Here is a 16,343-nt window from a genome sequence, read left to right as displayed (position 1 = left end):
CGAGCGCTATTGCGACCTCTTCAGCTGTACTAATGTCACGGGTGCGTGTTGAGGCCGCAATTTTAGGTGCACCTTCTCCATTTACTACTGCCGAGACAGCTGCTCCGTGTCGTCCGCATGATGCGTCTACATAAGCAGCTTCATCGACTGCTTTGCGTTTCATTCTTTTAGCGATGGCTTTGGCTCTGTGTTCTCTGCGTTCTTCGTTGTAGTCTAGGTGCATGTTTCGAGGTAAAGGTGGTACCAGTATGTTCCCTTATGTTGGGTGGGATAGATGTTTTCGTCTGTGGGCCTCTGTCTGATTGGAGTCCGACCCAATCTAGGATGGCTCTGCCTGTCTCCGTCTGACTTAGTCTTTCCAGTTGAGAGATTAAGGAGTGTAAGGCCGTTCCCACTTTTCAGGGAAGGTCGGCAGACTTAAAGAGCAGTGGCATCACTTTTCGAGAATTTTGCGATATTCAAGGATTCAATATGTAGGCTGTAGGTAACGCATGCAAAGTGTTTTTGCGCCACCATTCAAACTGATGGCATAATCGACGATTAAACCTCGAGCATCACCTCACAGCACTGATGTGCGGAGAAGCTCAGGGATGACGTCACAGACGGTAAATTTCTTATTTTCGTTGCCTTCGCCCACATCCTGCTGTGCCTTTTCTGATAGGGCTAAACAACATTTGTAGGACATTGCTTTCGCCAGCTGCTTTTACTTCTTGAAACCAAATGTGTCATGCAGGAAACGTACCGGTACCGTTAATGACGTCATCATGCTCCCCCCACTCGTCGCTGTGCAGTGCCGAGAAGCCTGATTGCCGTCACGGTTTTAATCACTAATTGCGCCATTGTTTCAAACCTTAGCGCCAAGATAGTTCGCATGTTTAAACTGCAAGCTATAATCATTCGACCGCTGGAAGCTCATCGAAATCTAAAACCGGCGCAGCTTCCCTTAAAGGCTTTTTTCTGCCAATCGAACCAGAAAGAAAAATGGTGTGCACAGTCAAGTATGACCAGCGCCCCGACGCCGGAGAATCTTTGCACCCTATGCTGAACACATGGAAACGGCCCGGTCGGCGAGTTCGCGAAACTATGCTAGGCGTAATTTCAAGGCGGCGGCTATCTATCGACAGCTTTAGAATAGGCTAGCTGCGATCTGGGGAAGGCTAACCACATGCACTAAAAAAACAGACGCTAAAACATGTTTCGCAAGCAAAAAGACAAAAGTGTTTTTCATGACATGAAATGTTCGAAGAATTTCGCTTGCTGTTGAATCAAATGACGCGCCACGCTTCTCCATGTGAAGCTATGGCTGTAAAAAACATCGGTTCGATGTAATTTTGCCCATTTACGCTACATACCCGTCCATTTTACGCGAACGAGGTCCTCACAGTGCGGTTACAAAATAACTGCTGCAAAGGGTGCGCTGCTCTGGCTTAATCATTTCAATGCTCGCAGGGAGTCGAACACTTTTAGTAGCGATATGCTCGCGTTATCGATATGCAACAAGTTTGTGGCCTTACCGCAGGCTGGGCTGGTCTTGAACTTCAACCGACGCAAAGGGCTGGAAAGACTGCACGTCAGCGACTCAACTTATCGGCAAGATTTCACGTGTCGAGAGGCGGCGATAGTGGGAAGATATGTGCAAAGGACAGCAGCTACAAATCCCCGTCTGCCTTTTGAAGAGGACTGTGGGGGTGTCTGTGGCGTCTTTAACTTTGCCTTTTTACAGTTACAAACGTATAAGAAATATACCACGTATGTGCGCAGAAAAAATGGCACACAATCCTACGAATCGTAAAACAAGAGCGTCGTTTCGCACCACGTTACGCGCCGTTTTTATCGCAGATCTGTGATTTAGCTGCCTCACATGACGCGGTGACCCCGGTAAACTACTCTAGAAATATTGTTTACTGAGAGCACGGGCATTAATGCGACAATTTTCAAAGCAAGTTCCCAGCAAATCAGCCACGGCTTAAAGTCGCTAAGTTCTGCTGAGAAAGTATATAGACACCAAGAACGCAAATTACGCTGAGAAATATAAAAAACTGCAGACCCCCCCCCCTCCCCCCCCCCCTCCCCCCCCCCCCCCCCATTTCAAGATTGCTCTAAAAAAATGCATTAGTGGTGGTGCTGTGAAAATTTTTACATATCGCTGCTTCCCCGGATTCGGTTTACTGCGGTTAAAAAGTACTCCTGCATGCTGTCATGGGCAGATTAAAATGCGACGTGGGCATTTTAAGCAACCACAACTGGATCCAGGCCTAAACTTGCAAAGGGTTTGCACTAAAGGAGTTGTTTTGGGTTTCAGGCCATCATGACCTTTCCGGATTCCTTTATTTGAGAATCAGTGCAGATTAAATGTAGCATGCTATTTTCGTGCGCGCGTGCAGGTACAGTCGTAAGGACATATGTATAGAGCGCAGAACGAAAGGGCTGCTCCTGTTTGGAGCCAACCTATAGCCTGCATCTGAGCATGCGTCGCCACACTGATTACACTGCCTGTTGTTGATCACTGTGCCGATTCACAAACACCATCGTCAACGATCGCCGGTGCAGGCCCTACAGGGCCCGTATTCCGAGTTTGCGTCATTTCCGAAAATGTATCTCCCTGACCTCGAGTCATCTGACCACGGTGCATCTGACTGGTGGAAACGCGAGAACCAGAAGTGGTAGCCACTTCCGGCACTTTCACCAATCATGTGACTGGAGGTCAATGAGGTAACGTCGCTCCTGAAAACGACGCAAGTTCGGAACACGCACCCTAGCTACAAAAAAAAAAAAAAAAAAAAAAAGACGAGATAAAACGGCTGGGAAAATTTTTGCATGGAACAATTAACAATTTTTGGATTCTTCAGCATTTTCAAAGCCGCAAATGGCATATACGGGTATTGCTGGCTATCGGAAGTGTGCATCGCAAAGCGAGCATGTCACCGTGCCTGATCTTGTCACTGTCGCGCGCCTAGACGGTTCTCTCTCTCTTCATCCCACCCGTCTCTCCCGTACGATAAAGGAATGACAAGAGACAACAATTAAAACGCGATTTAATTTATTGCAGATGACTACAAATACACAACAAGCTAGTCATGACGGCGGGTCACTGACAGAGTCCACGTCACTTTTCTGCCTCTCCATGAACTGCTTCTTGAGCTCGCGCAACTTTTCATTCTTGCGGTCAAGCTTGCGCCGCTTTTCCTTCTTGATCCGCAACTTCTGAGCTGCAACACTCATATCTCCATTGATGTGATCATCCAGCTTTTCTAGCAGCATCTTCCTCGCCAGCTTCCGGTTCTCGTGAAGCAGCCTTGCTTCATGGCAACGGACCACAATACCTATTGGAGAAAGGCAAATTGCAGAACAAATAAGAATGCATGCTTAAGTCCGAAATCCAAACTCGGGCCTAGACGCTGGCAACGCACGATCAGTGGCCCCGCCCCTCCCCTACGCATGCGCAGGAGGTGCCTGGTATTAGCCTCCACTAAGCAGCCTCTGAAATACGGCATTACGACCACCGATAAAACAAGAGAGGCTAACAATATGAATTACTGTACTGACAAAGTAGTGGCGTGAAGTGAAATACAGTCGTGACTCGTTAATATCGACCCTTTCGTTCCCGAGAAAAGCTGCCCATAAGGCGAGTCGTTCGTAAAAGCGAATCGCAAAGAAAAATAAAATAAATCACACTATGATTACAATCTGTGTATGCATAGTAGCGGCTGGTGAAATTGACATTACGGTTTCGGACGCCCATTAACATGAAAAAATTATGACTAAACAACATGGTGCAGACCTGACATGTATAGTGGCCTACAATTGCTTAATGCCATATCAACGAGCAGTTGGTTCTTGCCACAACTGTTCACATACATGACTTCAGCACTACGTTAGCTGAAGACTACTGAATTTCACTTTCAACTCTGCACACACTACAGAGATTTTTCACAACCATTCAGAAAATACAAAAAATGGTAAGGTGCATTGGCTAAGCAACTTCGCGTTGTGAAGCATGAAACCAAAAAAAGAAAAGGGTCATCACTTAGTCGTTTACAATTTTGAATTGTGTTCATCAATTGTCCAGCACTCACTGTGCAAAAAATGAAACATCTGGATGGTGCAGTAGAGATATTGTTTCACCGCTGTCGGTATATTAACGCGACAAAAATACATGGGCCCCAATGGTCTCCGTGCATTTCCCTTTTGTCCATTGTCTGGACAGCAAGTTTCCATGTTAACGAGGCGTAAATACATTGAAGGAGGTTGGTCCTCAGAAAAATTGCCCAAATTGGAATCGTCAATATTAACAGGGTTTGTATTAACAAGCCACGACTAATATAGTATACATTTCTAAACAGACCCAGCGGCTGTAAAGCAAACGCACTCCACTGCCCTGCACCAGAGAAACACAAGCAAATATTCGATGAAGACAGGAAACAGTGAGAGCATGCGTAAGAGAAAATGTGTTGCCTGGTCATAGTAACTTGGCCAATCTAAGTCTGAGTTGTGCTACAAGCCAGTATTTCACTGTAGCTTTGTGCTGTTTTGTTCTAAGGATTCATTCAAGCAGGGGTCAATGGTAAGTGATCTGAAAGATCTATGCACTGGCTTAATCGCTTCAGACACCCATTTCCTGTTCCCTTTTAAAATAAACATTTATCCACTAAAATAGCACATTCAGGCCTTAGGAAATATTGAGAAGGTAAACATGCCTGAAATTAAAAAAAAAAAAAAAAAATTATGTAACTGGTGGCAAAATATGTCTGCATGAGAATGGTGGACAACATGCCACCCTGCTTTATTATTGTTTACTGCGTTCGCAGATGGAAAAAAAACAAAAAACAGCCACGTTATGTGCAATGTGAGGGAAGGGCAGTTCACCTAAAAAATCGCTGATGGTTGTAGCACACCTCCCAAAATACTGCAAGTTCACTTTGTACACAACTGTGGACAACCTTCAAGATTTTTAATACTGTGAGCGTAGACTTCCAGGTATAATGGCATCGAGGCGAAGCAGAGAAAAAGTCCAAAGAGGGAACGAGCATGCGTGTCGGTCATGCCGCTGGAGCGTGTTGTGCGTGCTTGGCTGTTCAGCTTTGTGCAAAGCAGGCCCCGCAAAGCAAGTTTTAGAGCTGAGATATCAGTACTTTTTTTCTTTTTTTTTTCATCTGCTGCATTTGTATGGCTCTGGATTGCTGCAAACGTGTAATGTTGAAATGATAGCAGTATGCCCTGACTGCATTTGTTGGTAGCGTATACATTGTGTTTGCTTTAAGGGATGCTGAGAAATTACTTCAATATCACAAATCAAACTTTTCTAGATTTGAGCTCTTGGTCAGGTCGCTCTTTCAATATCTTATCTGTTCATCTTCCTGGCTAGCTCAGTTTGTACAGCAAATGCACTGAATGGGCAGTGGCCTCAGGTATTGAACTTCGAACTTTCTACAAGAACCGTTTAGCTTCACTTTGTAAACAAGGGCTGTGCTTAGGTGGTTATTAATGAGTAACCATTCCCTTATAACTAAACGGGCTGTTACCGAGGGTCCTCTAGAATTAGGCTTTTTTAAGTAATGATTGTAAATGATTTCCTCGGGATTCTGCGCAGTTTATCTCAAATGTATGCTTTTCTGCGGTAACACCTGCACTATATGCAGTGGATTAAAATAATTATTTGCAGGCTCTTGAGTTCGGATGCACAAGTGTTGATATATGAAGGGGTTGCTTTGCATTTACACGAAACGCCTACATGAAGATGCTCGCTTCAGCAGCAGGTATTGTGGGCATGCCCTTTCCCTCAAAATGCTTCCTCCTCTGCAGCAGCAGTGCCAAGCAGTCGATGATTCAGATATATTATTGAAAATCAGGAAGACTGTACACAGCACCTCAAAGGTTCAAAGTATTTTCGACTACAGCGCAATACAGATTACAGTGGTGATTCAGCAGTTCACATGGCAGACACTATTAACTCTCTTCACAGCTATTTCAAAACAAAAACAATTGCAACTCCACACAAATGTTCATGCCAGAAAAGGTTGAGGGAGGAGGGGACCATTAAGATACCTACATATAGAGTAAAACCTCGTTGATCAGTTAAAAAAAAAAATAAAAAATGCGGGGAAAATGAATCACCCAGAAAAACGTATAATCTAAACTGCCTCATTTTTTTAAATATTGTCTGTAAAATTAGGCGCGAAGTAATTTAGAGTTGACACTTTCACTGCACAAAAGTGTAAATTAGCATTTCTTGACATCAAAAATGAACAGTTCCTTTTTCAGTTCTTGGAGAATTCAGTCCGAATTTGCGTTTCCGAATTTCCTCACCGCGGAAGAGATTTAATAACAAATCCGGTTCGAAGGTGGCAATGACGAGCTAAGATTGTTTCCTTGGATACTTCTGGATGCTTCGCCTTCTTACACGAGTGACATGCGGAGAAGCGATCGCGAAGGCATATAGTCACCATGTTTTTGCTTATGCTGCATTCCCTACCCCGACTGTTCGTATGTAAGCGCATATAGTTGTCCTTCACCCATATGCCCCTAAGGCACGGCTAAGAAGCCGCCGTGTTTCTCCGTATGAAGTCGCGTTTTCGCGGGAACGTGCGCCTCGTGTGTTGGCTTGTTGGCCTTCCTTGATACTTCGCCCTTTTGCACTTAGACACAACAGGAAAGCAACCGTAGCGGTTGAGCGCCGCTGTTAAGTTTTCTATATCTCGAGCCCCCGGATTCGGCCCCCTCGCAAGTTAGTACAAGTCCGGTTGGTCGTTAAACGTGTTAAGCGACCAGTTTGTTGAAATTTTGAGCGTAGTAACCGGGAAATCCTGTTATCCGGGAGCGTATTAGCCAGGAGGAAAGCTACGTAGTGCAATTCTATGGGAGGCTTTTACTTCCCGCAATTTTGATAGTATGAAACGGGAAATCGCATGAACCGGAAACATATAATGAGGTTATAGTGTACTATAAAAAAAAAGTCGAAACACGGGCCAGGAGGAACATTCCGCTACCTTGGTTTTAGTGACTGTCAGTTTCTTTTGTGCACAAATATTTGTTCATACAAGTTCACTCCTCCACCGTTCTTTTAATCAAATTATAGTTCATACAGAACCAATGCAGCACAGTTCATATATCGTTTTTTTTTTTTTTTTTTTAGCTGTTTACAGATAGTTACATGAAACCCTGCAAAAGATCCTTGAATGCTGCATGTGTATACATTGATTGTACAGCAAGGCGGATATTTGTATGTGACATACCTTAGTGATGAAACGATTAATTAACTAAAGTTAACTAATCCACTTCTTACTTTTGATTTCAAGGGCCAACATTATATTGAAAAATTATAGGCTGTCAATATAAATACCAAGACCAGTATTAAATTTTTTTTTATCAGCAATGCATTTCGATATGTTTAACATTAAATGTACGCTTTTTTTAGCTTAAAGAAGGCTCCAAGCAAAGCACATTTTTAAAGTAACATTGCTAGGAGTAGCACTGTAGTAAAAATTACATTAACTGCTTTTACAGCATAAAATAGGCAGACGGCTTCCATATCTGCTGTGTGCAAGTGATGCCATTTGAATAAGGGACATTGCAGGAAGCTAACTTTACAAACTAATAATTGCAAATTTGTGCCGTTAAATATTTCAAACTGCACTGCTGATAAAAAAAAAGTTAGTCAGGATTCAGCTTTTATGTTGACAGCCTTCAATTTCTTGATGTATTGTTAGCCACAAAATTCAAAAGTAAAAAAGTTGATTAGTTAATTTTAGCTAACTGATTATTCACTGAGCTCTATTACATACATAATGTGTGTCTTGCTGTATAATCCACCTTAGCAGATTTCACTGACATATCTAGCAGAGTTTAAAGCAACAATATGTAAACAGTAAAAAAAAGAACATGTGATGACTATAAGTTAAATTAAAAAGGTGTACAACACTACCACTATGTTAAGGCACACCACTGCCAAGACAAGTACCTAAGTGCAAAACGAACACATTAGAGAATTTCACTGTCACATCATGAAGGATACAGTATGGTAACAACTTTTCACTGGCACATAACTTACCACGCAGTACCCAAGTGCTCTTGTCCATTATCATCTTTGCTAACATATAATCAGCCTATAGCTAAATGCCCAAAGTATTGTTACAAGTTTTCAAGCAGACATATACACTGTGGTTCACAGCTGTCAATGGTAAAACGTCTAGGTATATTCCTAAAGTAGTAGTGAAGGATTGTTTCCGGTTCAGCTCTGATAGCCCTATACAAATACCAACAAAGTCGTCTCCTCAATGTAAATTTCGGCCATTAAAATGTTGTGAAAAACATCATGTATATAACGTTTCTTTGCACCAAATTAAAGAAAAGACACGTCAAGTGCAGAGTCACTTATTCCGGAACAAAAACTTCAAAACTGCCATGACGCTACCATGATGCTGCCATACCGGCTGCAATTTTTGATGAATAAATGAAGATGCACGCATGCTGCTATGGCTCAAACAGCTGCTTTTGCAGCTTTCTTCTAAGCCTCACGTGGCCACAGTGAAATTTAAGGTCATATCAGGCTCCTAATGGTCTTAAAGCACTGAACAAGGGTAGAGGGGGGGGGGGGAGCCTCAGTTTGCAGCTCAAGCCAACATTTCAACAAGTCCACTTGTCGAAACGTTGGCTCGACCTGCGAACTGAGGCTCCGCCCCCCTTGTGCAGTGCACTTTCATACTGTGTAAGCCATCTTCCTCGTTCTACCTGGATTGTAAAGGTCTTGAAACGCCCGCCGAAGTTTGGTTCGCTGACACAAGTGTCCATGAAAAGCGCCATCACTGATCGGAGAGAAACGAACGACTCGCCGTTTTGGCGGCGTACCGTGCACTTGCACCCTGAATACTTACTTCCTCACTCCTGCTGTTTTGTCCTGTTTTTACTACTTTGTGCAAAATTGAAGCTGAGGTTCTGTATCCATTGCAGATGCTTAGTCGTAGTACACTTGAAGCTTATAAGAAAAAGATGCTGCTGGCAGAGCCACGGCTACAAGGTACCGCAGAGCAGTGCACGGTGAACCAAAGGCCGTGTTAGGAGACATCATTCAAACGATTTGTATTGCACCTGCTGTTCACCCGGCTTGCTCATGTGGTGATCTGACATCAACAGAGGTTTAACATAAGTCGCTTCATATTGCTGCAAGCTGACGACTAGATGGCATAATGTTTTACTGGATGGTTCAGAACTAAGTGCCCGAGATAGTAGCACATTATGTGCGTGGCATTCAGGCGCTGACCTAATTAAGAACAGTGCATTATCGCTCGCGATACTTGCAAAGGGGAGAACATTTTCACTTGTTCATCTTTTGAGCACATTATTGTACATTTGATGCGCATATATAGTTTTACCATTTTGACAGCATGGTTCCACGATTTGTAATTTTAAATGTCACTCCAATTTTTGGTTTTAGTAAAATTCAGTACTATGGCTTTTTCTGTGTAGGTTGGTAGCAGGCTAGGTAGGAGGTCAGGCAGACGCATTTATTGCTAAGAAAAAAAATTCACTTTAAAATATTTTCTACTACTTGGTTCAAGCTTGCGTTGCCTGCCTACACGGCAAAGGGCTCTATGATCACCACTTTTATGTCAGTGGCAGCAAAACTAGCCCCTAGGATCCATGCTCACAAAATTGTGTTGAAGCTTGCGATGGCAACATTTATATTTCATAAAAGCTCGAATCTTAATGAAAGTAATGTCTGACTTTAGACAGTGGTAGTGTATATATACAGACCAGCTGCAATAATTTCTGGACTGAAGTACTATGGCAATATGCTACCGACTGCACAATAGGATCTGCCCCAGCACAGCCAATGTCTATAAAGGAAAGCTATACAGTTTTCATGGAAGCTCAGTGTTGAATAAAAATTCGATTTGGTGCAGAGTTTGAAACTGAGACCACTGCAGTTGCTGACCACTGCAATCGCTCCATCATGTGACCTAACTAGGAAGGCTAGCTAATTGCGCGATGGCACAGTGAAGCCGAACTGATCAAAAACTCGAAGTGGAAATGCGGTTAGTACAATTCAGTTTAGGAGAATCCACCAACGTAGAGTACATTTGCAACAAGGAATCGATTCCACAATAGCACCCATCGATGCACTGTAAAACTGATATTGAAATCTTTAAAAATTGCCACCAATCCGACCATAGCAAGGGGATGTGTATGCTGATATGAAGCATACAGATGGCATTTTCTTATAACTGCATAATGAACAGAAAATACGTAACAGCCTTGGACTTCTTTCCAGAAAAGAGCACCCAGCAAGTGGTAAAACCACTTTTGTTGACAGACTTCTGAAAATATCTATTGTTCAAAAATAACCTTACATTATAACATTATATCCTCGGTTTTATTGTAGGAGCCCTATGTTTTGCCATATGTGTTACATATGAAATATATTTCAGTAGTGACTGCGTACACAGTGGACATATATTAATACAAGTTCCCATTAACACAGTGGGCTAGAGAGTAAACAGAATTTTAAAAAGAGTGCCAAAACTTCTTTTGAGACATAAAACTAAAGAATGCCAGCAGACCTACAAGCCTGTACAGCTAGGCATAAATTAGTATATAAACATGTTGAACATGTTGCACTTTCGCGTCTCAGCAGAAAATTCTGAGCGCCTAGTAAGACATAACTGGCTAACCAGAAAGCTCTCCAATGGCTAAGTGAGTCGCACCTGTCGGTGTGTGGCAAAGCACCACGCAGTTGGACAGCTTGTTGACTGCCTGGCCCCCTGGACCACTGCCGTGGACGAACTGCTCGACGAGGTCCTCTTCGTTCAGCACCGGCACTTTGGACCGATCAATGCTGTGGGCGCACCGGATGCTCACAATGCAGGACGTTGCTGCTGCGTTCAGGCGTGGTGGGCGAAGGCTGGCCAAAGCCACTCCAGAGGCTGTCCTCACTAGTCTGGCTAACATCTCGTCATACCAGGCGCTTTCTCTCGAGGAAGGCTTTCCCTTTCTATAAAAGGAGAACCTTATTAGTAACACTGCTTGTCGACGCGTACAAGGCTGAGAATGAGCGAGGAGCCGGGATTAAAAAGTGCAGTAATGCTCATAAAAAGTGAAAAATCAGTGTACATGCAGCATGTGAAATTTGCGAGCGGGGGTTATGCAACGACTACATCACAAAAACTGTCACCAATGTGTCACACACTGATCAATTAGCCCAGCTCCTACTGGCCGATTCTGACTGGCGGACACGTGGGAGCTAATTAACAGGTTTGGGACAGCTTTTATGTCTTGATCGCTACGTAATTCGGCCTCACTATTCCTAGTGCTCCGTGAACTGGCATATCTCGGCGGCATAATTAATGTTGCGATCATAGAACAAACTGAATTACAATTCTGGAGCTCTACGTTCCGGATGGCTTTTTTTATCTTTGATTAAATGAAATATTTCGCTCATTTCACTCCTTTTGTGCAAGCATATGAATTCATGGTCGACTTACGTTCAAGTAAAACTGAAGTTCTTTCGGTTCCGTGATGGTTTTTCGTGCTTCGAACTCCTCTCGGAGTCTTTTGAAGAAATAGTTCTTGTCGGTCAGCTCTAAGCGATGCCCATAGCGTAGCAAGCTTCGGTACAAGCTGAGGACAGCTTTCTTGCTGGGTGCTTGAGGCATCACATATATGATAACTAGGGTTTGAGAAATAAAATCTCGATTAAAGTAATCTTAAACCGTATGTCATTTGGTACACAAGATCAATCTGTAAGAGAAAGAACCCTAATATTCTTAAAAGAAAAAAGCAGTGAGATGTCACCTTGAAAGATATGCTGGAACACAAACTCCACAAATCCGTCAGTTGTTTTCGTCGGTAGCGAAAGACAACACTTCACTGTAAAGTGGTTCCACACGTTTTCACTTTACAGTTCCACACACTTTCACTACTTTCACTATTTTCCACCCTTCGAGTGTGCGAGCTCTGACATTGACTTGCGCTGACTTGAAAGCAGACCAAGCAGACTTCGCACTTTGCATTTAGTTAGAGTTGAGCATGAACATTATAAAATTATATAATCAAATCTCAAATAAATATACATTCAAAAACAACTTAGTTTTTCTAGTTTTCGTTTATAGTATTGTTGCAGGCGTTGCAGGCATTCACGAGGATCACAAGCCTGCAGGGGGCGTACAAAGCGCAACAGTTTCTTTTCGCAACATGGCCGCCGCGCTTATTGGTACGTAATAGCACGTGCAAGGTAACTTCGCGAAGTTGTAGTCTTTCCAGCGATTGAAATGGAGTACGCTACCATAACTGGCAGCTCCGGAAATGAGTGCAAGATTCTCTGTTGTCAGTGTGGTGTGCCAATCGAGCCGAATCCATCGAACATGTGTGTGGCGTGCTTGCGCACTGCCGTTGACATCACTGAAGGCATCCCCAAGCAAGGCACCATTTACTTCTGTAGAGGCTGCGAGCGTTATCTGCAACCTCCAGCGCAGTGGGTATATGCCACACTCGAGTCGCGAGAGCTACTCGGTCTGTGTTTAAAAAAGATTAGGGGCCTCAACACTGTTCGGTTGATAGATGCAAACTTCGTGTGGACGGAGCCGCACTCCCGGCGGATCAAGGTTAAGCTGACCGTTCAGAAAGAGGTACTTGGAGGCACCGTGCTGCAGCAAGTATTCGTCGTTGAGTTCATGGTCAACCATCAGATGTGTGAGAAATGCCACCGGCGAGAAGCCAAAGATTTCTGGCGGGCGCTTGTGCAAGTCAGGCAGAAAGTGCAGCACAAGAAGACCTTCTTTTACTTGGAACAGCTGATTTTGAAACACCAAGCCCACAAGGACTGTCTCAACATCAAAGCGTGCCATGATGGCCTTGACTTCTACTTTACCAAGAAGGACGAAGCTCGAAAGCTGGTTGATTTCTTCCAGATCATGGTGCCTTGCAAGTGCGTTACGTCACAGCAGCTGATTTCTCATGACATCCACAGTAACGTTTTCAACTACAAGCACACATTTTCGGTGGAGATAGCACCAGTGTGTAAAGACGACGTAGTATGCCTTCCGCCTGCTGTTGCTAGGTCCCTGGGAAGCTTGAGTCAGATCTGTATATGCCTTAGGGTGACTAGCGCCATACACCTGCTGGACCCAACAACGCTTCAGGTTTCAGAGTTGACCTCGCAGCAGTTCTGGCGCCAACCATTCAGTGCTTTGTGCTCTCCTAAGCAGCTCACTGAGTATGTTGTCATGGACATAAACTTCGTGAAAGATGTTGACAGGACTGTTTTCGCTGGCCAGGGAAAACTGTCCTTCAGGCACGTCCTGGCTGATGCATGGATAATTCGTTCCTGCGAGCTGGGAACACATGAGAACTATATCCACACTCGTACTCACCTGGGCCATCTACTGAAGCCTGGTGACTCTGCCATGGGCTTCGACCTTGCCAATGCCAACATTAATGATGCAAACTTTGAGAAATTGAAGTCTGAGAAAATTCCAGAGGTTGTCCTTGTGAAGAAAGTGTATGGAGATCGCATGTCTCGGTGCCAGAGGCGACGCTGGAAACTACGTCGTCTCCAAGTCGACATGGAAACAGACACAAGCAGTGTGGCCCGCGACTATACAGATTTTCTCGAGGACCTTGAAGAAGATGCTGGATACCGTCAGAACGTCAACATATACAAGGATAGTGACAAGATTGCTGTTGATACAGATGATGAGGATGGTGACGCACCTCGCATCACACTGCAAGAGATGCTGGACGATCTTCAGTTAGAAGATGATCCAATGGGGGATGGGGACAACTGTGAAGACACCAGCCAGTAGAGTGGGCTATGTAATTGCCTCTGCATGGTCTGGTGTAATACAAATCATTGTTCAATCCAAGCTTACTGTTTGTGTTGCATTATTTAAGCCTTCTGATATCTGCCACTACGTGCACACGGAGGTTAGCTTATGGTTACAGTGTTGTTAGTTTAGGTTGTGATGCCTTTAGAAACAAAAAGCTGAGTACGGCTGGTTTGCTGACCATGCCATTGAAGTCATAATGTTGGCTATTTGGCCAAACTGTGTTACTATAGTTTGCTACTACTAAAAAAAAACAAATGTGGTAGATGCCTCTCAAAGAAGGCCCTTCAGCCAATGATGTCGACCGGTTTTATGGCGGCACAGTTAACCTTTATCTAGCTGGGGTTGTTATATATGGACTCGAGGCCAAGGAACAGGAAGCTTTATTACGAAGTGCATGCTCGCAGCCTCAAAATAACGACCCCCGTATATGGAGAATGCGCGCTGTCTTATACCTGCGTGAGCTGCCGGCGCATGCGCAGACATGACGAACGCGATAAGCCATGACAGTACATAGCGAGCGTCCTCGCGATACAACACAATGCTATAACAGGGCTGAACCCCAATCATCTGCTGCACCCTGTGTTGGCAGGTCATCATCATCATCATCATTTATTTACCCTTAAGGGCCCTTTTGTTAGGGCATTACATAAGGGGGGAACAACCGTGACATAATACATTGGTCGATAATACAATAATATAAAACAGAAATACATGGTACAGGGTTCATCTTGTAACTATTCTAAAAACAAAACATCAACGTTAAACATCAACATAAAAGACACTGCTGCTCAAGAACAACCTGAAAAAACAACAGGCACTAAGAAGCGCGGAAGAATCATTCAGTACTTGAAATGTACTGTTAATAATTGCCTGAATTTATTTGGTTCTGTTTCAGTGACAATGGCATCAGGGAGTTCATTATCATTATCCTTGACATTATCCTTGGCATGAAAATCATAGACATTATCCTTGGCATGAAAATCGGTCAGCGACATTGCTTGCACAAAGTTGCTTTCTCGAGTTGCATACAACTACCGTGTTCTCTGTTGTAATGGTGTGGCCTTTTTCACAATGACCATGCAGGCTTGGAAGTTGAGATTTTAATAATGAACAGTGGCTGCTATGGAAAATAGGAGGCAGCAGCCTACCATTATGTGAAGAGCTTTCTCGGAACCTGAAATGGATACCTTCAGGGACACTGCTGCATTGTTGATCTTCAAGTCCACTTATGCTGCCGTCAGTAAGAAGATAGCACAAGTGTACGAGTTTAATTTGTATGCTTATTTGATCCATAACAGTGCAGACATAGACAGCTGTCCCATTCGAATTTGGTGTGCTCTTGGCTGTCAATTCCACTTTGGCTGAAAATTCCACTGAGGCTTGCTCCAAACCAGCTGCCTCAATATTTTGCCCTCAAATTTAGCAGAAAACGGTTTTGCTGCACAGTGGGCCATTAATGGTATTGCATCTGAAAAATGCGATCCCATGCAATTTGACTGAGCGACTGTGAGAAGTGTAACAAGGTGATGGCATGTTGTGCAAGTTGCGTGTACATAGTATAGTCAAAATGATGGCAACACACCGGTGGCAGAATTATAATGCATCTCAAACTGAGCCTAATATAAAATTTTCATTAACTACAAACGCATGTAACGTAATAAATGCTTGTTCACAAGTAAATTTAAGATGCAGAATTATAATGCATCTCAAACTGAGCCTAATATAAAATTTTCATTAACTACAAAAGCATGTAACGTAATAAATGCTTGTTCACAAGTAAATTTAAGATGAGCCACAAATGGCTGGAGAGAATTGATTGCAAAAAAATGCTCTGTGCACGTGACATAGTACCATCTGCCAGCGCAAAAACACTTGAACTGCTATAGGGGTGGTGCCACGAAGGTGCCTATCACTGAAAATGTTCTCAAGAGTGTTAGAAAGTCCTACATTGCCCATTGCTAGCGTTCTGAAATTAGGGAAGCACCAGCCTAATTAAAGTAATGTAAGCAGCAACTGGCAGAAGGCCATGAAGCAAAGAATCTGAAGGAGGAAAAGGCTACCATTTAGTGCTGTCTATCCTTCCAGATTCTTCATAAACTAAGAGATTGGAAGCGTGCAGAATAAGTCGGAGAAATAGCTCAAGTTACTAGCGTTCTAGTGAAAATCAAGAAGAAATGGGCATGGGCAGGACATGTAATGTGGAGAGAGGATAACCGATGGTCTCTTATAGTAATAATAAATTGGTTCACGGAAGGGAAAGGCGCAGTAACTGTCACACTTGCTCTGTGGACACCCGAACCGCGCCGTAAGGGAAGGGAGGAAGGTGGGAATGAAAGTGGAAAGAGAGAAAGAGGAGCCGTAGTGGAGGGCTACGGAGTAATTTCGACCACCTGGGGATCTTTAACGTGCGCTGACATCGCACAGCACACGACGCCTCTTCGTTTCGCCTCCATCGAAACGCAGCCGCCGCGGTCGGGTTCGAACCCGGGAACTCCGGCACAGTAGTCGGGCGTCTTACCACTG

The 16,343-nt window shown here is 43.8% G+C and overlaps 4 protein-coding genes across 5 annotated transcripts in view; 1 reads left to right on the top strand and 3 right to left on the bottom strand.

The window, feature by feature from the left end:
• LOC146199703 (NADPH-dependent quinone oxidoreductase VAT1-like) overlaps positions 1-11,927 on the bottom strand; it is a 63,583-nt gene extending 51,656 nt beyond the window's left edge. Inside the window, exon 1 of one of the 2 annotated variants that reach the window (XM_084595197.1) lies at positions 11,788-11,927. The gene's annotated coding sequence lies outside the window, so the exon portion shown is untranslated. Of the gene's footprint in view, positions 1-1,514; positions 1,716-11,787 lie in introns of those variants that run through there. The other variant, XM_084595198.1, reaches the window with a different exon arrangement.
• LOC146199704 (mitochondrial translation release factor in rescue) lies at positions 3,024-10,944 on the bottom strand. The gene is made up of 2 exons (XM_084595201.1): positions 10,701-10,944; positions 3,024-3,323 (listed from the first exon to the last, which is right to left on the bottom strand). The coding sequence occupies exons 1-2, from the start codon at positions 10,942-10,944 to the stop codon at positions 3,076-3,078; spliced, it is 492 nt and encodes a 163-aa protein (XP_084451327.1). The 3' UTR covers positions 3,024-3,075.
• Positions 10,848-11,929, bottom strand: LOC146199702 (mitochondrial ribosome and complex I assembly factor AltMIEF1). The gene is made up of 3 exons (XM_084595202.1): positions 11,788-11,929; positions 11,478-11,662; positions 10,848-10,987 (listed from the first exon to the last, which is right to left on the bottom strand). Exons 2-3 carry the CDS (start codon positions 11,646-11,648, stop codon positions 10,949-10,951), a joined length of 210 nt encoding a protein of 69 aa, XP_084451328.1. The 5' UTR covers positions 11,649-11,662; positions 11,788-11,929; the 3' UTR covers positions 10,848-10,948.
• Positions 11,930-12,168: 239 nt separating this feature from the next.
• Positions 12,169-13,871, top strand: Nmd3 (60S ribosomal export protein NMD3). The gene has a single exon (XM_084595196.1). It carries the CDS (start codon positions 12,264-12,266, stop codon positions 13,794-13,796), a length of 1,533 nt encoding a protein of 510 aa, XP_084451322.1. The 5' UTR covers positions 12,169-12,263; the 3' UTR covers positions 13,797-13,871.
• Positions 13,872-16,343: the final 2,472 nt, after the last annotated feature.

Source organism: Amblyomma maculatum, chromosome 2 (assembly GCF_055883805.1).
Source record: "Amblyomma maculatum isolate TAMU_Amacu chromosome 2, ASM5588380v1, whole genome shotgun sequence".
Classification (NCBI taxonomy): Eukaryota; Metazoa; Arthropoda; class Arachnida; order Ixodida; family Ixodidae; genus Amblyomma; species Amblyomma maculatum.
The sequence above is the reverse complement of the archived record's forward strand: the minus strand, read 5'-3'. Positions and strand labels throughout refer to the sequence as shown.